Source organism: Vicia villosa, linkage group LG3 (genome assembly GCF_029867415.1).
Source record: "Vicia villosa cultivar HV-30 ecotype Madison, WI linkage group LG3, Vvil1.0, whole genome shotgun sequence".
Classification (NCBI taxonomy): Eukaryota; Viridiplantae; Streptophyta; class Magnoliopsida; order Fabales; family Fabaceae; genus Vicia; species Vicia villosa.
In genome coordinates this window covers 26167903-26191498 of record NC_081182.1, presented here as the reverse complement: position 1 = coordinate 26191498, position 23596 = coordinate 26167903, and the positions used below count along the sequence as shown (strand labels likewise).

At 33.8% G+C, this 23596-nt stretch overlaps 2 protein-coding genes and 1 pseudogene across 2 annotated transcripts; 1 reads left to right on the top strand and 2 right to left on the bottom strand.

Moving 5' to 3' along the window:
• Positions 1-923: 923 nt before the first annotated feature.
• Positions 924-7493, bottom strand: LOC131657748 (aminopeptidase M1-like; annotated as a pseudogene).
• Positions 7494-15425: 7932 nt separating this feature from the next.
• On the top strand, positions 15426-16108 carry LOC131660738 (uncharacterized protein At4g33100-like). Its single transcript, XM_058930042.1, has 3 exons — positions 15426-15662; positions 15739-15823; positions 15894-16108. The coding sequence occupies exons 1-3, from the start codon at positions 15583-15585 to the stop codon at positions 15960-15962; spliced, it is 234 nt and encodes a 77-aa protein (XP_058786025.1). The 5' UTR covers positions 15426-15582; the 3' UTR covers positions 15963-16108.
• A 568-nt stretch (positions 16109-16676) lies between these two features.
• LOC131660736 ((S)-coclaurine N-methyltransferase-like) lies at positions 16677-19066 on the bottom strand. Its single transcript, XM_058930036.1, has 8 exons — positions 18778-19066; positions 18572-18680; positions 18091-18315; positions 17875-17974; positions 17687-17797; positions 17481-17564; positions 17320-17378; positions 16677-17210 (listed from the first exon to the last, which is right to left on the bottom strand). Exons 1-8 carry the CDS (start codon positions 18971-18973, stop codon positions 17018-17020), a joined length of 1077 nt encoding a protein of 358 aa, XP_058786019.1. The 5' UTR covers positions 18974-19066; the 3' UTR covers positions 16677-17017.
• Between the last annotated feature and the right edge of the window lie 4530 nt (positions 19067-23596).

Genomic DNA, 23596 nt, shown 5'->3' with positions numbered 1-23596 from the left:
ACAACTTTTACCCGAAATTCTCCTATTTCCTACTCGAACACCGCTTGAGTTATCTAAGAGTCGGTGTTACCAAATGCCACAGTTTCATTTGATTCATCATGATTATTAGAGGATGCAAATATTTTTGACATTATCGGTGTCGAAGTGTCTGTGTCATGTACTTGTCGAGGTTTGTGCTTTTCATAGATTTTGGCCAACAGCTCCCTGTATCTTACCCTGTGGAACATATTTTCATTCTGATGTGAAAACATGACTAGGAGCATAACTACAACAATAATAAAAAAAACTCACAGGAGAATACTGTTGGACACAACTGATAGAATAACTTAATGGATCTTGTAGAGTTAATGCATTTCATCACTGATTCACTTCCGATGGGCGGTGCGGTCTTAAGCGACACCTGAGGCGGCACAAGGAGAAAGCAAGTGTGAAGAAGGGGATGCTATTAGCAGCTACATAAACAAACTTTAAAAAAGCTATTAAATCAAAATACAACAAATCACAATCTGAGACGGAGTCCAGCACAGACAGATACCCTTCCACCAAATTTACCAAGCAACAACACACGGTGAAGAGAACTTCAAAACATATTGAAAAAATGAATATTCATTTTGATTGAAACAACAGACCGAATCGAGAGATGGATTTTGGACTTATTTTCCTTTCTGGAAATAAACAATTGAAACTTAAAAGGGAAAAAGTTCAACTAAACACTTAGAATTTTATCTTATTTTCATAAGCATGACTTGCAGATCCAAAAGATATGAGTGCACACTAGTAGGACCATCCTTGGCTACAATAATGTTGATCTATGGACGTTTTTGGTGAATGAGCTATGAATTTGATAGCATATTGCTAGCATAATGATTCTGATACTTTGACAAAATAGAAACGCAAAAAATAAATGCATACTTGAAAGTGAGTGTTGTGAATGTCCTTGTCATTCTCTTTAATTTGAACAGCAACAAACATTATTGAAATACAAGAAATTGGCCACTTATATAACAAGCCAAATTTGAGTACATGAAGTATTTTAACCATAATTTATAGATCAGCAGGTTTCAGGGCCTTCGAAAGACACAGCATGTCTCAGAAAGTCACATAACGTAGAAAGGAAAGGCAGAAGGCCACAACCATTATTATTATATGAAACTACACTTCAAACAAGGGAAGCAGGGTTTAGTATTTCCTGTACGCCAACTCCTTTATAACATCAGCAAGACCCTTTTCATTCTGAACACTCTGAACCCAGTTTGCATTTATATTAACTCGCTCGAGGCTCTGCTTTAAAGTTCTAACAATGGTGGGCATAGGATGGCTATCAAAGAATTCTTCTACTTCCTTCGCCTTCTCAAGGGAAGCAAACTACACCAACAGAAAACAGGAAAAACAATGGAATTAGTGGGTGACAAGCTTGCTAAGAAACCAAGAAAAAGCAAATAGATAAAGGGCGGGACAAACCGGTGAGACAGTTGCACTGACAAAGCGAGTTATTAAGAATCCAGAACCATAAGTTTTTGAAATGTGTTCCCAATTTTCCTGTATAAAATTAAAGAACAGTAAGACATGAAGATAAAAAAGGAAGAACGGTTAACAGATAATAAACATCATAATCTCCATCAGTTTTTTTTCTCCAAAATCTTAGCATGTTCTTTAGGCTTAGAGATAAACTATGACAGATGACACAATCTTCGCAAAGGATTTAAGGAAGTAATTAAACTAGTTCTACGATCAAGTTTTCTCCGGATAGCAACAACGAAACTAAACTTTATCCAATGATCAATTTCGTAAACCTTAAAAGGAATCTAATAGTGATAAAATTATACCAAAATATGTAGTATACTTCATTTCTATTCAATGTAATCTCATTTATATTCTTCGTATTCCACACTCCAAATGACAACTGCAGTACTTTTATGTGTTATTTATACCTTAAGCCATGCCCAAACCACATCTCTTCCTTCCCGATTGACACCGAGTCCATGAGGAGCATCTTGAATTTGAACCTTGTCCACGCATGACACATGACATTATATCAATCTCCAAACTAATAATATGATAATATGCCAACTTTTTTATGCAATTATGTATTATGAGTTCAAATAATATCTTAAAGTTAGATACCTCCGAAGATAACATATAGTTAAGAACTTCAAGAATTAGGTCTGGATCAGATGAAGAAGACAACGAGCCTACAAGCATAGAAAATATTAGTATCTAGACCTAGAAATACCGTGTTATGCCTTCGTTGAAGATATTTCATTACCCAGAATACGCGTTTTCTCCTCACTTAGGACAGTTTCTCTGTATACTTTCAGAAGTGATTCATAACCCGACCGGTTAGATTTGGTTGCCCGTTTCATTACAGCCACATAAACTGCCTGCCGACATTAAAAAAAAGTCATCAAATGAAAACTCCATATGATTTCCTGCGTTCAAAATTTCAAATGATGCTCCAGCGAACCCTTCTTATATCAGGTGGAAGAAATGGAGTATTGCTGTCTTCTAAGAAAGCCTGGAATCGCTTGCTTGCTTCATCCAGTGTCAGATCATGTCCAAATTTAGCAAGGGAAGTCAAAATTTCTCCTCTCAACAATGCGTCATCATGAGTTTCTCCTGGTTTAGGATCCCAACCAAGCCTCCTGCAAAGCAATATAAACAGGAAAGTTGTAGCAGAAATACTCTAGTTCCAAATAATATCCAACTTACTCTGCAGAGTACTGGAGAATATTGATAAGAAACTGTTTGAAATAATCTAGTAAGGCTGGAACTGCATCAGCTGCAATACGTTCAACTTTTTGACTTATCTGTAAAACAAGAGAATTGAAATTAGATCCAATAGATAACCAATGTAATCAATGAGTAATAATGGGAAGATAGCATTACAGATAACAGATTAGAGAGCACAGTATAATCATCTTCCTCCCTATAAGCTGCCATCAAGTTAAGCAAGGAGGTCAATGATTCTTTGCGAGCCATACAAAGTGCATATGTATCATCCAAAATTCCTGTCCAAGTAGTAACTCAATATTTTCCTCTTAAAGCATTGGAACTAAATTGTCAAGAGATTATCTAATTTACCAAACCGATCTGATGGAGATAATAATTTTCTCTCTATTGCATATCTAAGTTTAGCAGCAAGCAGCTCATCATATTTCACCCTGTAGAAACCAGCCTGTTCCACATTAAGTTTAATCCAAGATTTGTTGTCTTCAGCAATCAGGGAACCGAGTAACTCTTTAACATCACGCGTTTCAGATTTTGTTTGGAAGAGGAAATTTTTGCGGACGTCATATGAGCCAAAGCATAGCGTTATTGGAACAATCCATAGGCCTTCCCCTTGAGCACCACTTGACAAGAATTGTGACTGCCAATAAACATACAAGGCTCTCAAGTTACAATAAACAAAGGATTTTCTCTCTGAAAAGAATCACGACAAGGAACTAATGAAAAGGTTGGATGCAATGGTACCTGATCAAACTCCAAATTCTGATTATTGACTTTAACAGATACAACAGGATATCCTTGTTGCTTAGTCCATGTGGCCATTAACTTATTCACAGGTTCACCAGATCCTTCCTCAAGTGCAGCCCATAGATCCTCAGTTTTAGTATTTGAACAAGCATGCCTTTTTATATATAAAGCCAGTGACCTCTGTTTACATAAAAAGGACAGGCATAGAATTTAATCACAAAAAGTGCAATATATAACTTGGCTTGGCCATTTTCTAGTTTATACATAATTTAGTACCATACACAAATTCTGTTACATTCGCATATGAGTCATTGAATACATAAAAGATGCCCTGCCAACTACACTGTGCAACCTACCTAGTAAACCCACTCCATGCATAGTATAAAATCAAAGTTGAGAAAAAAAATCTAAAAACTGGCAACAATATTTTACTTATGCTGTGAATAGTGATACTCCCTAGTTCCTTTCAAAATATCATTTTTTTAGAAAAAAGATTCTTCCTATTTAGTTGTCATTTTCAAAGTTCAATGCAACATTAACTATTATTTTGTCTACAATATCCTTAACTATTTATCATAGAGAAATAAGCAAAATGAGATAATACATAGTTGAAGGTATTATAAAAAATCCATAAAAGATTTTCTTGGTATGTGCAAAAAAACCTTAAAACAATAACCAAAAGGAACAAAGGGGGTATAATTTATCATCCCCATATGAGCAGTTCACTGTGGGCTCTCAATTCTCATTCCATAAAATTTGGCATCGAAAATAAAGTTTTATATGAAAGTGGTAAGAAGGCAAAGTATCAACCTGAAAGCTTTCAGCACCAAGATAGCTTTGCAGCATCCTAATAACAGATGCACCTTTTTTATAGCTTATTGCATCAAATATCTCATCAATCTCGCGAAAATGATTTATCTCCACCTGCAAAAATTAGTTTACGAAGATTAAAATAGACAGACAATATATTTAACTTCCAATCTGTTTATTTCCTTTGATTCTATATTAATGTGGCTATTAATTTCTCTCTCTTGATGAATCCAATGGTTGATATTTATTCCTCTTATCTCTCATTTTAAAATGCTCTCACTTGATATGCTCCCATGGAGCATATCAAGTGAGAGCATTTTAAAATGAGAGATGAGAGGAATAAATATCAACCATTAGATTCATCAAGAGAGAGAAGGTTAATGCATTAATGTGGCTATTAATTTCTCTCTCTTGATGAATCCAATGGTTGATATTCTTCCCCTTGATAGCCAGATTTTTAGGGAGGGTTCCCCCAATACTTGGATACATATCTTTTGGTATCAGAGCTGATTATCAGTGGCTTAGAAAGGGCACCTATGGTGGGGCTGACTCGGAAAGGCTAATTAAAGTGCAGCAACCGGGACGGCTCTCAGGGGTTAGGGGTGTTCATGGGTGTGGGTCGACCCACGAATCCGCGAACCCAAACCAAACCAAACCAACCCATAAATTACCCGAACCCATTCATTTACGGGTATACCCAACCCAACCCGCAACAACCCATATAGTTTTGGTTCGGGTATCGGGTTTGAGCTTTGCAACCCGCAGACCCGTTGACCCAACCCATTGATGTTACATTAGTAATTTTTTTTATTATTTTAAATAGAAATAGAAATTATTATCTCAGTTTAACCATATTTTTTTCAAAAAAGCTTTATTCTCCGCCAATAATACTACTAAATCAATAAATTTACGTAATTCTAAGACTAAATGTTGTTTCTTATTTTCTTTTGTATCATTTCCAACTTACGTATTTTATAAAAATAATGTGACTTGTGGAATTTTATACTATTATGTAGTGTTATGTCATGTCTATGAATATAATTAAATATTATATGATGTGCTTCATCCATTTTGTGCGTTAAAAATGAGTATAAATGTATTGAATTGTGTTACAATATTTTTAAATTGAAAAAAATTATTATTTTTTAAATTTGAAATACAACCCACGAACCCAACCCAACCCAACCCATAAATGAACGGGTCGGTTTGGGTTGGTTTTGATAATGAAATTGTGGGTTGGACACGAACCCAACCCATTGAAATTTGAATGGGTTGGGTAACGGGTTAGGCCAAACCAGTCCAACCCAACCCACGTACACCCCTATCAGGGGTGATGGTATGATGGATACTTGGGTATTATGGGGTACCTAAGTCTCAGACAAGTAAGTAGTATGGGATGCTTGGTGGAGTATTTAAGTAGCTTGGAATCTCTCATTTGTCTGTTACTAGGTCTTGTTTCAATTTTTCTCTTCTTTTTGGGTTACACTTCTTTTGCAAAGTAGTTGTCACTCGAGACCCCAATTTTCCCGCGACAAGGTCAAGGTGGTGGATTAATGGAATTGAAAATAAATAAAGTCCAGAAATTTTTGTGATAAATAAATTCCTGCTAGAGAAACAAAGAATTGTAATGCTTACTCCTTGTATAGTCCCAAAGTTTTCACAGCAACATCAAGTGCAAATTTCCCTTGGTTTGCCTTACCAAATTGACAATACACTCGGACTTTGACCCCTGTAGAGATGTTGAATTCGAGAAGAAAAGGGAAAGTCAGAACTAAAAAATAAGGGCAATAACTAAAATGTGCATGGCAAACATGACATTACCATCGGGAGTATGATCTTCCACATAATCAAACAAACCAACGACGACAGCAACCAAATATGTTGACATGATTGGTGATTCTTGATACGAAACAGTTTTGAGATTGTTATCAATTTTTTCTTCAGCAACAGGCATGTTGGAGAGAGCAACAAGGTCTGAAGGCACATCCAATGTAATCTTGAAAGTGGCCTGCAATATGAATCACAATAAATAGTTACCCAAACCTCAAAGCATTCATCATTAGATACAGTAACTAGAATGTTACAGTATCTTACCACCAATGCCATGAACCCAAAAGAAGCTTATTATTTGAGTATTTTCAAGTGTCCTACTCTTGTGTCAATTAAAAAGGGAGAAGGAGGGAAATAGATATAAACCTTGCAAGCAGGTTCATCCCAGCAAGGAAAGCATCTTCTGGCATCAGCTGGTTCAAACTGTGTAACTGCCATATTCCTCTTCTCACCATTATGCTCATATTTGCTGCATATATAAGCATGTCCAATATGCACTTTGGAAACGTTTTATGAATCAGTGATCAAATGCAATGCCAGCTGAAGCATCAATCCCGAAAATCCTTCTGCTTTCAACTTGTTAGTGGAACTTTGAAACCAAGCAATGAAAAGCTAAAAAAAGAGTTACCTTCTGAAAAAACCTTTCATTCCATCATTCAATATTCCATCAAACTGAATATTCAATAGACCCTATCCAATAGGTATTTCCTCTGGAAACTCCAAGACGAGAATTTCATCATCATCAAACAATTCAACTTTTGAAGGTTTGAAAACCTACAACATAGACATTCATCAATCCTAAATCAGAAAAAAATAACGGTAACAGAAAAACTCAAGAGTTGAGAAATGAGAGTAGTACCTTAGAGGAATCGTGGTTGGTGAATGAAACGGCGTCGTTAGCGAGTTTGAGTTCAGCGGCATTGAGAACGATGAAATGAGTAGCGGTGATGATGTCGAGATCGACGGCGACGGAACCGGAGAAACGGCATTCGATGAGGTCAGGTTTAAGCCTAATGTCGTAACGTTTTGGAACGGCGAATTTGGGAAGACGAGCTTGGCCTTTGAATTCATCCATCTTTGAACACAGATGAATGAATTTGTTCCGTACTTCCGTTTGATAATTGGAATTGAGTCAAACAATTTGACTAAAACAATGGCTGTTATATGGCCCCGTCTCGGGAAGGGATTTTCTGCCATGAAGTCAAAATTCAGTGTAGTCCTAGCCACACAAAATTATTAAAATCAAGAAAGGGGAAAATTTCAAAGGTGGAGGAGATGTACACTTTTCCCTCCCTCCAGTTACTTCTTCCCTTCTGATTTATGGATCCATATGCTTCCTTGTTGTAATTATTGTAGTTTGAGTTAAAAATTGATTGAAAATAGTTATATTGAGATATTGAATCGAAGATGGATGGTGGTGACGTTGATACAGCTGATTATGACTTCACATTACATGCACCTAATTGTGACTTAAAAAATTCCTTTATATATATCAAACATATATATTTAACCAAAATGCAACTCTAACTTCGTCATGTTAATCTCAAAAACTTAATAGTTAACAACAAAAGTGCTAATAATACATCTAAACTTTTAGCTCTTTAAATAAAACAATAAAACATATAGATGGTACAATCTTCAAATGCTATATTCTTACATTATCAGAATCAATCAGTAACAAAGTCTGCATCATATATCTGCATAGTAAAATGCATAAAATAAGATTTATATTTATCAAAACTTTGGAAAATAAATAAATAAAGTGTGTAACATATATAGATACAAAGAATGAGTAACATTAATATATTTATAACTTATAATATTTATCAAATTTTAATTCATGTGTTAGGAATATCAAACATAATATAACTTATTATGTCGTTCATAAATATTCACGTAATTTCAATTATATATTAATAAGATGTACCAACTTCATATTTATAATAAATCGTACAATTATTTTTATAACTTCAATTTTATAAAACAGTAACAAAAGAAATAGTTAAAAGATAGACATTAAAATGATCAATCAATAACTGGTATCTCATAGATACGTTCACATCTACCCGTCAATTATTTTTATAAATTCAATTTTATAAAACAGTAACAAAAGAAATAGTTAAAATATAGACATTAAAATGATCTGTCAATAACTGTATCTCGTAGATACTTTCACATCTACCCGTCAATTCAGATGAGTTAAGAAAAACTATAGTTAATGTATTACTAAATTTTAAAAAGAAAAACTTAAATAAAACTTTAGTAAATGACTAAAATATTTATTTTAGTAATAAAGTCTATGTACAAACATCATAAACAGATTGATTTACATAAAAAAAATTAAATTAATCATGATTGGAATTTTGCAATATTTTTTGTTGGATAATACTCTTTCTAATTAAATGTAAATTTACTATCAACATCTTTTACGATTAAACAAAATAATTGGAAGATTTTAAAATTAAATTAATGTATTATTTAATTGTAAGATTTTAATTAGTAAACACAATATTTGAAAATATAAAAAATATTAAATACAATAGTTATGAAAGTGGACATATTAGACGTGATATCGTTTCATTCTTCTATTTATTTATTTATTTTAGAGATATCTTTCCATTAATTACAATTCAAATTTTATAATCAAACTTGATTTTCCATATTTTTAAGGAATCTATTTATTTTTACGCAAACTTTTCGATATACCATTCATCATCATATTCATAAATTCATAACCAAAACTAAAAAAACTTAGTTCAAAATAAAAACAATCCTCAAACAAAAAGAAAAAAATAGAATAATAATAATAATAATAATAATAATAATAATAATAATAATAATTTGCTTATGTTTTTATTAGAGTAATAATAATAATAATCTAACACGGTGAAAACGGAAATGAAATATAATAATTACTAATAGAGAGTAATAACTATTACATTATATAAGTATAAAGGAAGAATCATTACAAATTTCTCAGTATAGAAATAATGATTTATTAATGACAAACTTAATTGAAACGTTTTTTTTAGAGTATCCTGTGAATTTCAACTTTTCTTCTTGAAAAGAGGAAGCGTGTATCACTCAACTTTTCAAATTCTATTTTAAAAATTTAAAACATATAAATATCATCCAACTTTTCAAATTCAATTTTAAAATGTATTTTTAATAGAAATATTTTAGGTATATTTACAAAAGAACAAAATAAATTAATCAAAAATTGACTTTATAAGATTATTTTTTAGAAGAGCTTGATTCCCAATCATGATTTTATGCTTAAATGAAAGTCACCACTTGAAGCAAAATAGTCACTAAGACACAAAATATAATCTTCTGAAATTGAAAAATATGTTATAATCTGGACTGGTAAGGTGTGAGGCCAAATGGTCATAAACAACAATAGTCATAAACAACAAAAATTCTAGGAACTTATAGAAGAAAACCAAGCCGCCATTTTTGGTCCAAGTAATAATTGAAAATAGATGAAATAAAAAATAAAAAAAAATAAAAAACTTTCTCTCTGCAAGCCAAATACGATGCTCAACCTCTCTTATCTCTAAGAAATATTCATCTTTTCACATTCCCTTTCAATTCGGTTCTTCCATGGCTATCGCATGAACAACAAAAGAAAACAACAACCAAAGAGTTCTCAACCCCAATCGGAATGCTCAACCCCAATCTCATTACATTTTATGAGGTTACATTAATCAATTACATAATATTAGCAAGAAAAACAAAATTCAATCATACAAAAAAGGCCAGCAAGCATAAACAGAAACAAAGAGTTCTCAAAGCCCAGGTAAAGATTTTACTCGTTATGCTTCGTTCATTCTTCTTCTTCCTTGCCTTCATACTCTATGCATGTTTCTTCTGTTGCAAATTTTGTGTGTGACTGGATCTTGTTTGGTTGTGTCGTTGCTCTGTGTATTGTAGTTTTGCAGTTTGAGGTGCGTTGCTGGTTGCTTGCAGGTTGGCTTGAGTTTGTTTGTAGGTTCTGTACTGCTAGTTGTTTATAAGGTTATGGCGTAACCTTGCTCCTTTCAATTTTCGCCAGATTCCATTTGGTGGTGATGTTGGAACAATTTTTTGCCTGTGAAGTAAATATATAGTCATATATATAGTCATAATAATGGTGTGAATATTAGGGCTTATGGAAAACTGGTGGAATTTAATGGAGATAGGAAGTTGTGTGAATTTGAAAAGTGTTGTTTGGAATATGGAAGGGCAGGAGTAATTTTGGTTAGTGGAGGGCTTTGTGTTTTCAAAATTGTCAAATTCATCGTTTCAAATTATGGAATAATTCATGCATTTAATAGACCTATTAGGGTTTTGTAATCTGTATAAATAAATAAATAATTAATAACGTGTAGATTTGAATTTGAAGAAAAAAATAATCAATTACGAAAAATTAAAAATCAACAAAAAAAATTAGAGACTGCCACATCAGCAGCAATAAATGCCAAATCAATATTATTGTGTTATTTTGACAAAAGACTTTTATACCCGTGGAATAAGAAAAGTTTCAGTACATTTATCAGAGGGCTTTTATTGGAATTTCCAAGTACTATTACTTTTATATATTAATTAATAATAGATTAAAATATAAATGAAAAACAAAATTATTTTACTAAAGTAAAATTATTTTTAAAATAAAAATAAAATTATTATAGATTAATAATATATATTTTAATTTTTCATATATTATTTTAAAAAATATAATATCTTAAATTAAAGAAAACAAAATAAAAATATTAGTAACATAAATTATTAAAAAATACTCATTTTTTCCGTTTTTAGATTCATACATTATTTTAAATATTTACTTTTATTTCTTTTTAAAATGTAATAAGAATAAAAAATCAGAAAGCTTAAATTATTTTACCAAGAAAGTTTGCTATTCTTAAAATAAAAATATATTTTTATTTTTATTTGGAGCATAAATACAGTTTTTCCATATATATACAAATATTTGGATGAACCGTATATTTTTTCGTATGTAAATATTAAATTTGTTTTGACATTATTTATAATAATATATATGCAATCATTTATTTTTATAAATCAACTAATAACATAGTATTTAAAAATAGTATTAGTAACATAAATAAATACTCATTTTTTCCGTGTTTGAATTCATACATTATTTAAAATATATTTACTTTTATTTTTTTTATACAAAATATCAGATCCCTTGGGTTCGCACGAAATATAGTCTGAATACATGTGCGTTCATACGGGTACTGATGCGTTACGCGCATATATTTTTAAAATGTAATAAGAATGAAAAAACAAAAAACCTAAATTATTTTACCGACAAAGTTTATTATACTTTTTTAAATAAAAAAATATTTTTATTTATATTTGGAGCATAAATATAATTCTTCCATATATACAAATACTTAATTCAACTGTATATTCAACTGTAACTCGTTGTGTAACTCTTCGGGTGTAATTTGATCCCTCCTCTTATTTATAATAATATTTACGCGATCATTTAGTTTTATAAATCAACTAATAACATAGTGTTTGAAAATATTATTTTAATTGTATAAGTATATATTAGTTACATAAATAAATACATTTTGCCCGTGATTGGATTCATACATTATTTAAAATATTTTTATTTTTATTTTTTTTAATTGTATAAAAAATATAATAATATGTGGGTTCGCACAGATTCTGGTATACATATTTGTGCGTTCGTACGGGTACTGGTGTGGTACGCATAATTTTGTGTTCAAAATATAAATGAGAAAAACAAAATTATTTTAGCAAAAAGAGTTTATTATTTTTATAAGAAAGAGATTTTTGTTAAATAAAAACATAATTATTTTACAACAATAATATATATTTCAATTTTCAATATATATATATATATATATATATATATATATATATATATATATATATATATATATATATGGGGTGACAAAATTCCTCTATATATAGGGGGTGGCAAAATTCCTCTAAATATATATTTCAATGTTGTACGATTTATTGTACGTAAGAATCAATGCTTAAGATTGCAGAGGGTAAAGTGGTATTAACCCTTTTTTTAATATTCATGTCAAACTTTTCCAGCTAAAAGTATGAGACGGTGAAGATGTTCAAAGTATGTGTTTAAAGCCATGAACATTATATGTTTGACTATATTGAGTTGTATATTTTACTCAATCAATATCAACAATCCCAATTTTTTTAGGAATCCCGGGTATTAGATTAATCCCAGATATTTGATCAATCTCAAATGTTGAAACAAGATGAAGTTGATGTCGTTGACAATGAGGAAGAAGAAAGTGAGAAACATGTCGATCATATGGTGGATTTTTTGCGACCCGCAAGAACACTGCACACAATCCAACTAAACATGTAGATCAAGAAGGCATCACCTTTAATTTATGTTTATTGTCCTCCTCACCACATGACTAACTTGGAATGAAGATGAGTCATCCTCAGATCTATTCTACAATTCTTCTTAATAATTGGAGGGTGTGTTAAAAGCGAGAAACTAATACTGCACAAAAGCAAAATGCGTGCAAGCTATAAAAAAATTTCTCATGAAAAATTCTTATGATTATAATGTAGATCGCACAGATGCATGGAAACATGTGATACTTTGTCCTAACGAGCTTTTCATGTTCCGGCTGATAGCGTCCTACCAGAAGTGATTGTTGGAAGATAGATTCGATGGATCCATCTCACAATTGCAATACCACCATTCTTCGATAAGATCATCGTAAACTATGCTCTCAATTAATATGCCATTATATTTTTCATTTTGAAGGCATAGGCCCATCTGTAAAGGTGAGCACAATAATCTCTCATATTGTTACACGATTCAACTACATTTCATCATACATGAAAGCATGGATTGCAAAGACTAATGTTGTTGAACATGTATATGGAAATTGGAAAAAATCTTACAATGAACTTCCATAACACTTATTAGCACTTCATAAATATGTTTGTGGAACAGTTGTAATTATGGAGACATTGCCAGCTAGGCATGACGGAACCTGTGTTAATGGAAGTAGAATATTCCATATTTTATCATGGTTGTTTCAATCGTGCATCAAACGTTTTGCATTCTGCAAACATATTATTCGAATTTATGGAACACGGTTGTATGAGAAATACAAGGGAACATTACTAGTGGCAGTTTCACAAGACGAAAACAATAATACCTTTCCAACTGCCTTTGCTCTAGTGAAAGGTGAGACTGGTATAGGTTGGATTCTTTCTAAGGAATCTCAAAACACACGTCGCTTCACAACCCTATATGTTTGGTTTTAGATAGACATGCATCTATTGAGAACACGTAAAATAATCCTTCTAATGGTTAGCAAAATCCTCCTTCTACGCAAGTCTATTGCATAAGACACAATGCACAAAACTTCATACGGGAAAACAAAGAAATCTTTAAAAAAAAAGTTGTGAACATTAGTATGCTTTAAACCAACCATAATTCATGCATTACCACGAGGAAATAAGATTATCAAATGCGAAGGCATTAAAGTGGGTGGATAATATTCCAATGGAGAAATGGACAAGGGTATTTGTTGAAGGACGTCGATGGGACCACATGAGTACATGACAACAAACCTTGTGGAATCCATAAATAACGTCATTAAAGGCACCATAAACCTACCAATAATTGCACTAGTAAGAGCAACCTACTAGGGATGTCAACGGGGCAGATATTGTTCGGAGGATGTCTCTCCGCTCCCCGCCCCGCCCCCAAATTTAGTCCCCATCCCCATCTCCAATCCCCGCCACGGGGGAATATTTCCCCCCATCCCCATCCCCACAGATCCCCACGGATATCCACGGAGATCGAATCTTAAGAAATTTTTTACACTTTTTGATCAAAAATATGACACTAGTATTTTGTTATTTTTTTCCATATTTTTTAAAACGCATATATTTGCATCTTTATTTTATAAAAAAAATTAAAATACATCTTGCATCAATAATAAATAAAAAAAGCAAAAGAACTTGATGTTGCTAATATTTTTTATGTAAAAATAAATAAATAAATAGTAACATAACTTGCTACCGTGCTTCCACTAATTTACTACAACAATACCGATGTCGTCCAACGCAAGTGGTTGATTATGTGTGACAAATCTATAACTTCTAATGACTCTTCATTTTTCTAATACATTGATATTTTTCATGTAAAATTATATAATTATATAATATATAAAATATATAAATTAAAATATATCGTCGGAGTCGGGGAATCCACGGGGACGGAGGATACTTTTCCAATCCCCGCCCCAAAGTGTTATCGGGGGAACTTTTCCCTCCATCCCCATCCCCACGGGGAAAAAAATCCCCAACTTCGGATCTCCGCACAGATATTCCCCACAGGGATCCCCATTAACAGATGCAATTGACATCCCTACAACCTACTATAGGTTGTGATCACTGATCACTGTTCGCTACTAGAGGTAAAAAATGGAGCACAGTTATAATTATGGCATTTATTCCGTGAAAACTGCAAGAAATTCATGGAGGAAACTAGTAAAGTTGCTTCACATCATGTCAGACATTTGACCGTCATAATTATAACTTTATGGTCGATGAGACAAAGGAACACAATGAGGGGCGACCAATGGGGTCATAAACTTATTCGATATCTACAATAATAGCTTCCCAGTGTTAGCTAGAGAGGACTATTGGCCTCCATATCAATCAGACATAATTTACCTCAATGAAAATATGAGAAGGAACAAAAAAGGTCGCTCCACCAACACAAGAATTAGAACCAAAATGGATTCTATTGACAAAATGAAAAGATTGTGTGGAATATGTGGTCTTCCTAATCACACTCGAAAACATTGTCCCAATGTCGGTACAAGTTCTAGATGAGATTTAACTATGTTGTTAAATTTTTTGATAACCTTCAAATTTAATATGCATAACAACTTTTTCGTTATAAGGCAATAAACACGAACGCGTCTAAAAAACAACTGAAACAATAAATAAAAAAACAATTAACACTACAAAATAACTAAATAATTACAACATTCAAAACAATATCATCTGATACATACATTATATCGTTAACATCATTGTCATCTATAACTCACACTCACATACACTGCATAATATTATTGTCATCCGCAATTGAAATGTACGAAACAAACCTCTGAATAGTTCTAATTCTTTCACCATCATCAATCTCTTTGTCTAACCAACCGTTCAAATTCCTTTCATTTTACTAAAAACTTTGAATGTTCCAAAAACACATCTTTAAGATTCTTGAATAAAATAACATGCCCATTTCTTTTAGTATACATGATGGAACAAATAAAGAAAAGAAGAAGAAAATGGTAGAATGAACCACCTCTATTTATATAAAAAATAAAAAACTACTAAAAGAATAATAATAAATCATCATCAGAGATTCACAGGTGTACTCAGTTGTTGTATGCTCCGCCGTAATACACGGTTGTTTCGTCCATGAGAGAGAAGAAAGGCTCCAAGCCTTCAACCTCTCCATGTGCCTCTCTCAGAGACGCTTACCACAATTGCTTCCACAGGTTTAATTCGATTCAAAAAACTCTCTTTTTCCATAGTTTGTGTCTTTTCCATTTAACCCTAATTTCGTTTCTGAAGGTGGTATACGGAGAAATTCGTCAAGGGTCAGTATGACAAAGAAGAATGCGTCTCTGAGTGGCAAAATTACAGAGCTTGCCTTTCTGTAAGTCCTTTGTGATTACCACTTTTATTCTTTCAGTTTTTCATCATAATTTTTATGTTAATTTTTTCAGGAGCATTTAGAAGATAAACGTATGATTCGTATATTGGAAGGTGAAAAGGTTGTTCAAGAATCAAGATAGTGCTGTTGCGCCTCAGTAACTTGGAAGATAAGCAGCATATCACATGTTTGATGTAATGACACAGAGAAAATTGTTCTATTATCACTGATCAATTTAGCAGTATTTATAATTTGTAACATTGTTTTTGTTTAAATTATAGATCCTTTCTCAAATTCAGTTACTTGTAAAATTGATTTTCCAATACATATTTTAAGCAATTGTTTGAAAAATATTAAAATCTCGGTAGAAAATCGCGGTGAGACAGAGCTACACTTAGCAGCTTCTCAAAATCTCTGTGATAAAAGCAATGGACGGTTGCGGTGGTATACTTTGTTACAAAACATGACTCATAGTTATTCCATGAACAAACAACTTGTAAAGGAGACAACTTTTTAAATATGTTGTAAGCATGTACAAACTCTGAATTTAGTCAGTCAACAATTCACAGGTCACAATCACAAACAGATTGATAGTTCAAAATAAGCTTGGAGTTCATGACAAAATTGCTGGTGGAGGGTTAACATTGAAACAGACCTTTGTTTACCTTGATTTTCACTTCCCCCATGTTTTCAATCAAAAGCCCCGGCAAAAAACTCCATGTCGAGCTAAGTTTTCAGTTTTCTTAGCAACCCTGTCATTTTGACAAGCGGCAATTGGGATCAAATTTAAACTTTGTTTTTAGAATTGATTGTTTAACTACTATTGATTTGCAATTTTGTGCAAGTTTGAATGATTCCACATGAGTCAACTCAGTCATTAAAATGGATTCTTCTTGATTTTACTTGCAATTTTGTGTCATGCATCATCTACCATACTAAAATGTTTTTTTTTTCATTCGCGTTCTGTTTCAACTACAAATGTCTTTTATTATTGATCTCTGCTGATATCTATTTTCCTAGAGAAGACTTCACTCTGACCAAAAAAAAAAAGTCTGCAGACAACCAAATCAAACTGATTTATCAATAAAAACAAGAATTATTCAAGCACGCAGCCTCGTTGAAAAGTTTCTTTCGCTTTCTCTCTTGCTCAATCTGGACTCAATTCGCAAATCAAGAGAGGAGTGGTTTTGACTTTCTTTATTTCTTTTTGAAAAGAAAGTGTACAACCATCCATTCTTCACCATTATTGTATCCAAAAAGTTCTGCTACAGCTATGAAAAATGTTCTCCAGTAAACAGTCCATTTAGTAGCCGAATCTTTGCCGTATGTTGATTCCATAATTGGCTTGATGGAAGCCATGTTCTTATCCATTCTTTTAAGCCACTCTTCACTGCAAAATAAATTCGTTCATGGTTCACTAATCAGTTCAAACTTGTCTAGTAAACAAATAAACTATTTTGATGTAATATGACATATTGGGCAATGTAGCATATTCCAACCTGGTCTGCGCGTAGTGTTTCCCATTTACAAGCCAATGATTGACGACAGTAACATCATCCTTTAGACATCACCAAAGAATTCAATTACAAGTTAGCAAAATCACGACGATATAAAGGCATTACAGAACAAAGCTGGTACAAACTATGTCATATAAGCTTACTTGGAAATAAAGAAGCAGATTTGCTGCAGGCATAGTCCCTCCAGTAAAGAAGTATCGCGTAATCCAATCATCTTCATTTTTGTCCTTTATGTATAAGTAGCAAGTAACAGCAATCAAATGACTAGTATCTTTGAGAACTCGAGTACTGTTATTAAAGTATCGACTAATAGCACAAGCAAAAATAACTGACAAAATATGAAATTTACCTCAAAGTGGTATGCAAATGCTTTGTGGCAGAAATGATGAACAAATAAAAGGCCATCCTCTTTCATCCATTTGGATATCTTGTTTAGAAGATCTTTATAGTTCTTCATATGCTGCGACAGGGTTAAAACTTAAATCAAACTCAATGAAACACAGCTTCAATGCAGATGATTTACCTACAAAATCATACCTCAAACATTTCTATGGAAAATATTTTGTCGTAAGAAGCTTCCATTTCAAATGTGCTAATGTCCGCAACAACGATGTCCACATTTTGCAGCTGCAGCTCCCTGACAAGAGAGCAATTCAACAAAGTGATTTTGATGTCATGCAACAAGATTCATCTGTTTGATTAAATAATCATAAACTAGCCCGAAGCAAATGATAACAGTATCAAGAAACATACACGCATTTCTCCTCGATAAAAGCTTTTTGAGTTGTGGAATTGCAGATTCCTGTAACCCTAGAATTACTGTAATTCTTGGCAATGTATAAAGTCAGCGAACCCCAACCACATCCAACATCAAGAACCGTATGACCATCTTTCAGATTAGATCTCTCGCAATACAGTTTCAACATTTCTTCTTCAGCATCTTCCAGCGTCTTCGAGGCAGAAGAGAAATAACAAGAACTGCACCAGTTCACACATCAGAATCTCACACAAATCACAAGGTTATAACTTATATGCACATATTTAAACCTAGTCTATAAACTGCTTTCAGCTTTTATTTCCACAAGCTTTTCAGAATAGCTTATGAAAACAGCTTATAGCTTCTATGAAGTTAACTATATCAACTAACAAGGCCACTAGTACTACATACCATATATAATACCATACCATTCATCTAACATATACTATATGAATCTATAATCACACTGAGACGTACCTGTATTTGAGATTGTTTCCAAGAACAAGCTTAAAGAAAGAGGTTGGTAATTCATAATGTTGAGATTTCGCCTTATCAGTACTAACAGCAATAGGCATCTCTTGTAAAGCTGAAAGATTATCATATCATATCAAACAGTATACATAAAAACAAGATCATGCTTATATATTACAAATCGTAAGATCAAATATAAGAAAGAGAAGTACAATGTACAAACTGGAGAAGATCAGAGAGCTGAAGTTCAGAAGAAGGTTTGTAAGAAGATCGAAGGCGAGTGGCCAAAAGCAAGCGTGTGAGTCTTCTGATGACGGCGTCAGGAAGCAGGTTGCGTTCGAGTGAACCGAGCATCAGCTTCACTGTTGTGTTGTACGGTAGTTGCATCATCCCTTCCATCTTTTCCATGAAAGTTCCAACTACCACACTTGTTTTGTGTCTGTGTGAGGTTTTTGCGTGAAAGAATTATCAGATACACGTGGTGGTGGTGGTCTTTGGTTTCCGAAGACTTATCTTTTTATTTATTTTTAGTAAACCTTTTCTTTTATACTTTATAGTGTGAAATATGAAATAATATTAATTTATAATGAATGTAAATTAGGATATAGTATCAATTTATATTGATGTATATCAAATTTTCTAAAATAGGAGAGAGAGATTATGAATTGAGTTGTTCTCTTGATTAATACTCCTATTAATGCAAATGTTGTAATTATTATTTATAGAATGAAATATGAAAGCTAAAGTATTAAACCAAATTTTATTGACATGTATGAGTTTGTTAGGGTTGAGCGGGTCATAATAATTTTTTTTGTAACATTATCAAGATCGAACGACTTATAATTTCATAACTACGTGAATGCAGCGAAAAATCGATTGTAGTGGATCCATTTTCGTAGTTTTGGTTGCCATTGTAATGTGTTTTGCTCTTGTTTCGTGTTTTGCTCTTCTAGTGTTTTCCTTCACCGTGACTTTTAGTCTTGCTTGTACAAGACACAATTTTTGTCTGTCTTTTTATTGTGATTTGTTCTGCAAGAGAACCACAAATGGGAGATGAATCGGTGAGATTGAATCCTTGAGACAGTGCATTGAGCTTTCGTGTACGACATGAGGGTGTACCTGCAAGGTTAGCACTCAATGCCCAAGTTAGTGAGAGGATGTGAAGTAGTGTGCAATGGAGATGGATTTGAATTACTTGTAAAATTGCACGCTCTTCCTGTTATATAATAGGGAAATTAAAACCGTTTGTGTAAGATGTGGCGTGTTACGCGACCAACTGTCTGATTGATCTAGACGATGTATGATACTTAAAGAGACGAGATCGTCAGATACCAAGAGGATCATAAGTTCCCATGTCCCGTGTGTGATTTCCTTTTAACATTCACTTTTGGGCTTTCCTTATAAGGCCTTCTGGGCGGCCCAAAATAGTTACCCTCTAGCCCTTGCCCCTGTTCTGTAGAGCGACAATTTTGTCGACTATGTTCCTAGGCTTGTTATCGCTTAAATCAAGTGAAAAGTCTTTATGGGACATCACTATCAATGGGAATTTGCACATTAAATTTGATTCCTATTATATATGTTGTTTCATTTGGAGCCCTTGATCTGTGCCCCTTTCTCCGTTACTGATAAGTGCCAAAATGTACTTATTTTGTGTATGTAAATAGTGGCACTTATCGATACTTTTGTTAATACTGTTTGAATAATTCTCCGTTTTGTGTATAAATACGTATACTTTGTGAATAGTTGTATTTTCATATACTTTTATACCATTTGCTAGTTTTCCTTTGTTTTTATAGGTATTCATGCTTATTGGAGCCTTGAGGAATAAAGTGTCAAAGGAACGGCTTCGATTTCGCAATTTTGGTGAAAGCCCGCTTAGCCACCGTCAAGCGGACTTCCAAAGGCTCAAAATAAGGATGACCAAAATCATCATTTTGGTTTCCATTCATTAATTATTGGATAGAGCATTGAATAAGCTTTCCAACGCTTCGAACCGGGTGCAATTCGGAGTTACGGTTCTCGAATTATGGCGAAAACAAAATCTGATTTTTAGCAGACTCCGCTAAGCGGAGGGGGTCCGCTGAGCGGAGCTCAAGCGGAGCAAATCAGCGTCTGGAAGCAATTTTGAGTCCGCTGAGCGGAGGGGGTCCGCTAAGCGGACCTGCTAAGACAGCAGCTCGTTAAAAGGGGCCAAAATCACATTTTTAGGTCATGGTTTGGGTATTTTTGAGTCCCAACACCATCAACTTCATTCTTAGAGTAGAATTGGCTTAGAAAACATCTTCGGAGGTTGCATTTGGATGATCGGGGGTGGATTGAGCGTCGAACGGAGCTGACAAACCGGGAGATTTTCGGTTCATTTCTCTTCTTCTTTGTGTATTTCTCTTTGGTTGCGTTTTGTTTGTATATTTACTTGAATCTTATGTATATTTACCGATTATAATGTTATATTTAACTTGCTTTACAAATCTGTGTTGATATTATCCTGGATTTTTGCTCTATGCTGGGGATTTAGGGTGCTTTAGAGATAAACTTCTTGAATCCTTATCTAGGATGATAATCTGTTGGTTCTGAACTCTAGAGATAGATATAGAGCTAGCATTCACTGTGGGTATCTGTACGTAATGCTTTCGTGTTTGAGCGGCGCGCGAGAGATCGCCGACGCGAGAACACGGATGTTCTCGTGAATTTGCGTTAGAGATAACCTTAGTTGTGAGATGATCTCGTTTGTGCTCCAGAGATGGACACTTATGTGAGAGATACGTGATGACATAGATGAGTATCGTAGGTTGAGTATAACGGGTTGGTAAATGTATGTTTGTGAAGAGTGAATATATTTACATTCCTGATAAGTTATTTCTCTTCTAAGAATGTATTTATTCTTTTACTGTCTATATCTTTGTTTACTTTTTGCTCATTCAATCCCGAGCTCGAAACCATAGAAACTATTGAATGGCATCTCTCCATCTCTGTGGACGATAATTCCCGGATCAATATTTCCAAATCTTTGTTTACTTTTTTCTCCTTGCTTTACCTCCAGTATCGCCATTCTTGTGGTAACATCTACTTTTCCCTTTCTTTTTTTCTTATCACTTTATTTAGGGTTTTTTGGAAAATAATGTAATGATGTTCAAGGAGGCGATTTTGCTTATTAACATTTTTTGAAGGGGAAATGTTGGTGCTTTTAGGTGCTCCTGTTTTTGTCTTCTCATAGGCCTCTTTTTGTCGATTCTTTGATAGGTGTATTTTCACTCGCGTTTAAATTTGTTCACTTATTTTTTTGAGAAGTTTTTGCTATGGAGATTGCGTCTACCATATGTCTGGAAGCGAGGATGGATGTTTCAGTCAATTGGGTGGAACCATAGCTACTAGTACCAGAGCTACTCGAAACTGCCTATGTCTTTGCTTATGAGGGCGGTCTTAATCATGATTTTGCTACAATAGGTTTTCCATCTGAATAGGGGATGTTGACACCGAACATAAATAAGAGGATATGTAGTGAATATGACGAGTGTGACAACCCTTTTTATGAATGTTTCTTCTCCTCCATGGGCTTTAACCTTCCTTTCAACAAATTTGAAGTTGATGTCTTAAACCATGTATCGATTTCCCCTTCATAACTTAACTAGGTATGCTAGGCATTCATCAATGTTTTTCAACATTGGTGTGAGTATTAGGGGGTCTGCCGGTCTTGTCTCTCTTCTTTCACATTTGCAAGTCTCAGAACAACATGATAAATATTGTGCGCCATCAAGGTTTGATTTCTTTAAGGCAGGTTACCAATATTTTCAATGATTATTCTAATAACGTGAAGAATTTCAAGGACCAGCTCTTCTTAGCTATCCCCCTCGATGAATAATATCATGCGAAGGTTTGTAGGATAAATATTAAGCCAAATTATAAATGTATGGATCTATTCTGTAAGCTCTGAAGCCAGAGCCACTATCTGATGGGAAGTGGGTCTTACATCTATAAAAAAGAAGACTTGTCCCAGGAAGATATTTACGTAAAAAAGAAATCAATAGCCTTTTTCAAGAGATTGGATTATGTAGGCGACATCACTCCCTAGGACGCGACTTTGAAGAGTCGGCTGAAACGATTCAGTGAGACTCGCCTATTAGTGGATACCATCACAAAATATGAGAGGAAGGATATTTTAGGTGAGTGTTATAAGTGCCTAGCCCTTCTTAATTGCTTACTTGCACATTATATTTCCTAGCAACTCTGTTGTTGATTGTATAGATTCAACGAAGTGTGAAGAAATAATTCGACAGATGAAAGGGGCTTCCCAAGTTGTTTCATTTTGGCGACACCTCGAACACCCCATCCCTTGGGATGGTTCCTTTGGGGGGTCCTTATGGGCCAATGATACAAGTATCTCCATCCTTAACACCATTAGAAGTTTTGGATTCATATATTAAGGTCACAATAGATGGTAATTCGGGTTCATCGCGGTCGGCGGAGGAGAAAATCAGGTCGTTAACCCCAAATCAAAGTTCTTAGGGAAGGGAGAATGTTAACCGGGTTCTCACCAGCTCTTGGGGGGAACGCGAAGAAGATCAAGTGCTTTAGAAGGTGTAACTTATGCCTCGAATATTTTGCCTCTTGCCTTCTTAGCTTGCCTCGACCCATATACTGCATATGAGATCCTAGCTTATATTTCAGAGGAAGATTATTCATACATTGCCAATTTGAATGAGGTTGCTCGTGAAGAGGAATTATCAAACTTGGCTTATTATATCTGGCGGGCTTTTTTCGTGATGGATTTTGACGGAGCCGGTCATGGAGAAGTCTTCATATATGATCGACTTTGAAAGGAAAAACATGCAAGTCTATGTTCAAGCACTTACCATCGATCGTGATCGGTATTTAGAGAAGCTTAATGAGGTTTCTACCTCTTTCACAGAGATGGAAGTTGCAATGAGAACTTTTAAGTTCCATGGTACGCTAGTAGACAAGGTAAAGTTGCTCGTACAAAAAATAATGAAATAGGACGAGGTTTTGATTTTTGTTCAAGCATCACTAATTACA

What these genes read in the sequence shown, in the direction of transcription:
- LOC131660738 (XM_058930042.1), top strand. Translation starts at nt 15,583, where the DNA reads ATGAGAGAGAAGAAAGGCTCCAAGCCTTCAACCTCTCCATGTGCCTCT. An exon ending in TACCACAATTGCTTCCACAG is followed by an intron (nt 15,663 to 15,738) that starts GTTTAATTCGAT and finishes TCGTTTCTGAAG; the next exon opens with GTGGTATACGGAGAAATTCG. An exon ending in ATTACAGAGCTTGCCTTTCT is followed by an intron (nt 15,824 to 15,893) that starts GTAAGTCCTTTG and finishes TAATTTTTTCAG; the next exon opens with GAGCATTTAGAAGATAAACG.
- LOC131660736 (XM_058930036.1), bottom strand. Translation starts at nt 18,973, where the DNA reads ATGGAAAAGATGGAAGGGATGATGCAACTACCGTACAACACAACAGTG. An exon ending in GGAAACAATCTCAAATACAG is followed by an intron (nt 18,316 to 18,571) that starts GTACGTCTCAGT and finishes GAACTGGTGCAG; the next exon opens with TTCTTGTTATTTCTCTTCTG. An exon ending in CATTTGCATACCACTTTGAG is followed by an intron (nt 17,565 to 17,686) that starts GTAAATTTCATA and finishes TTATACATAAAG; the next exon opens with GACAAAAATGAAGATGATTG.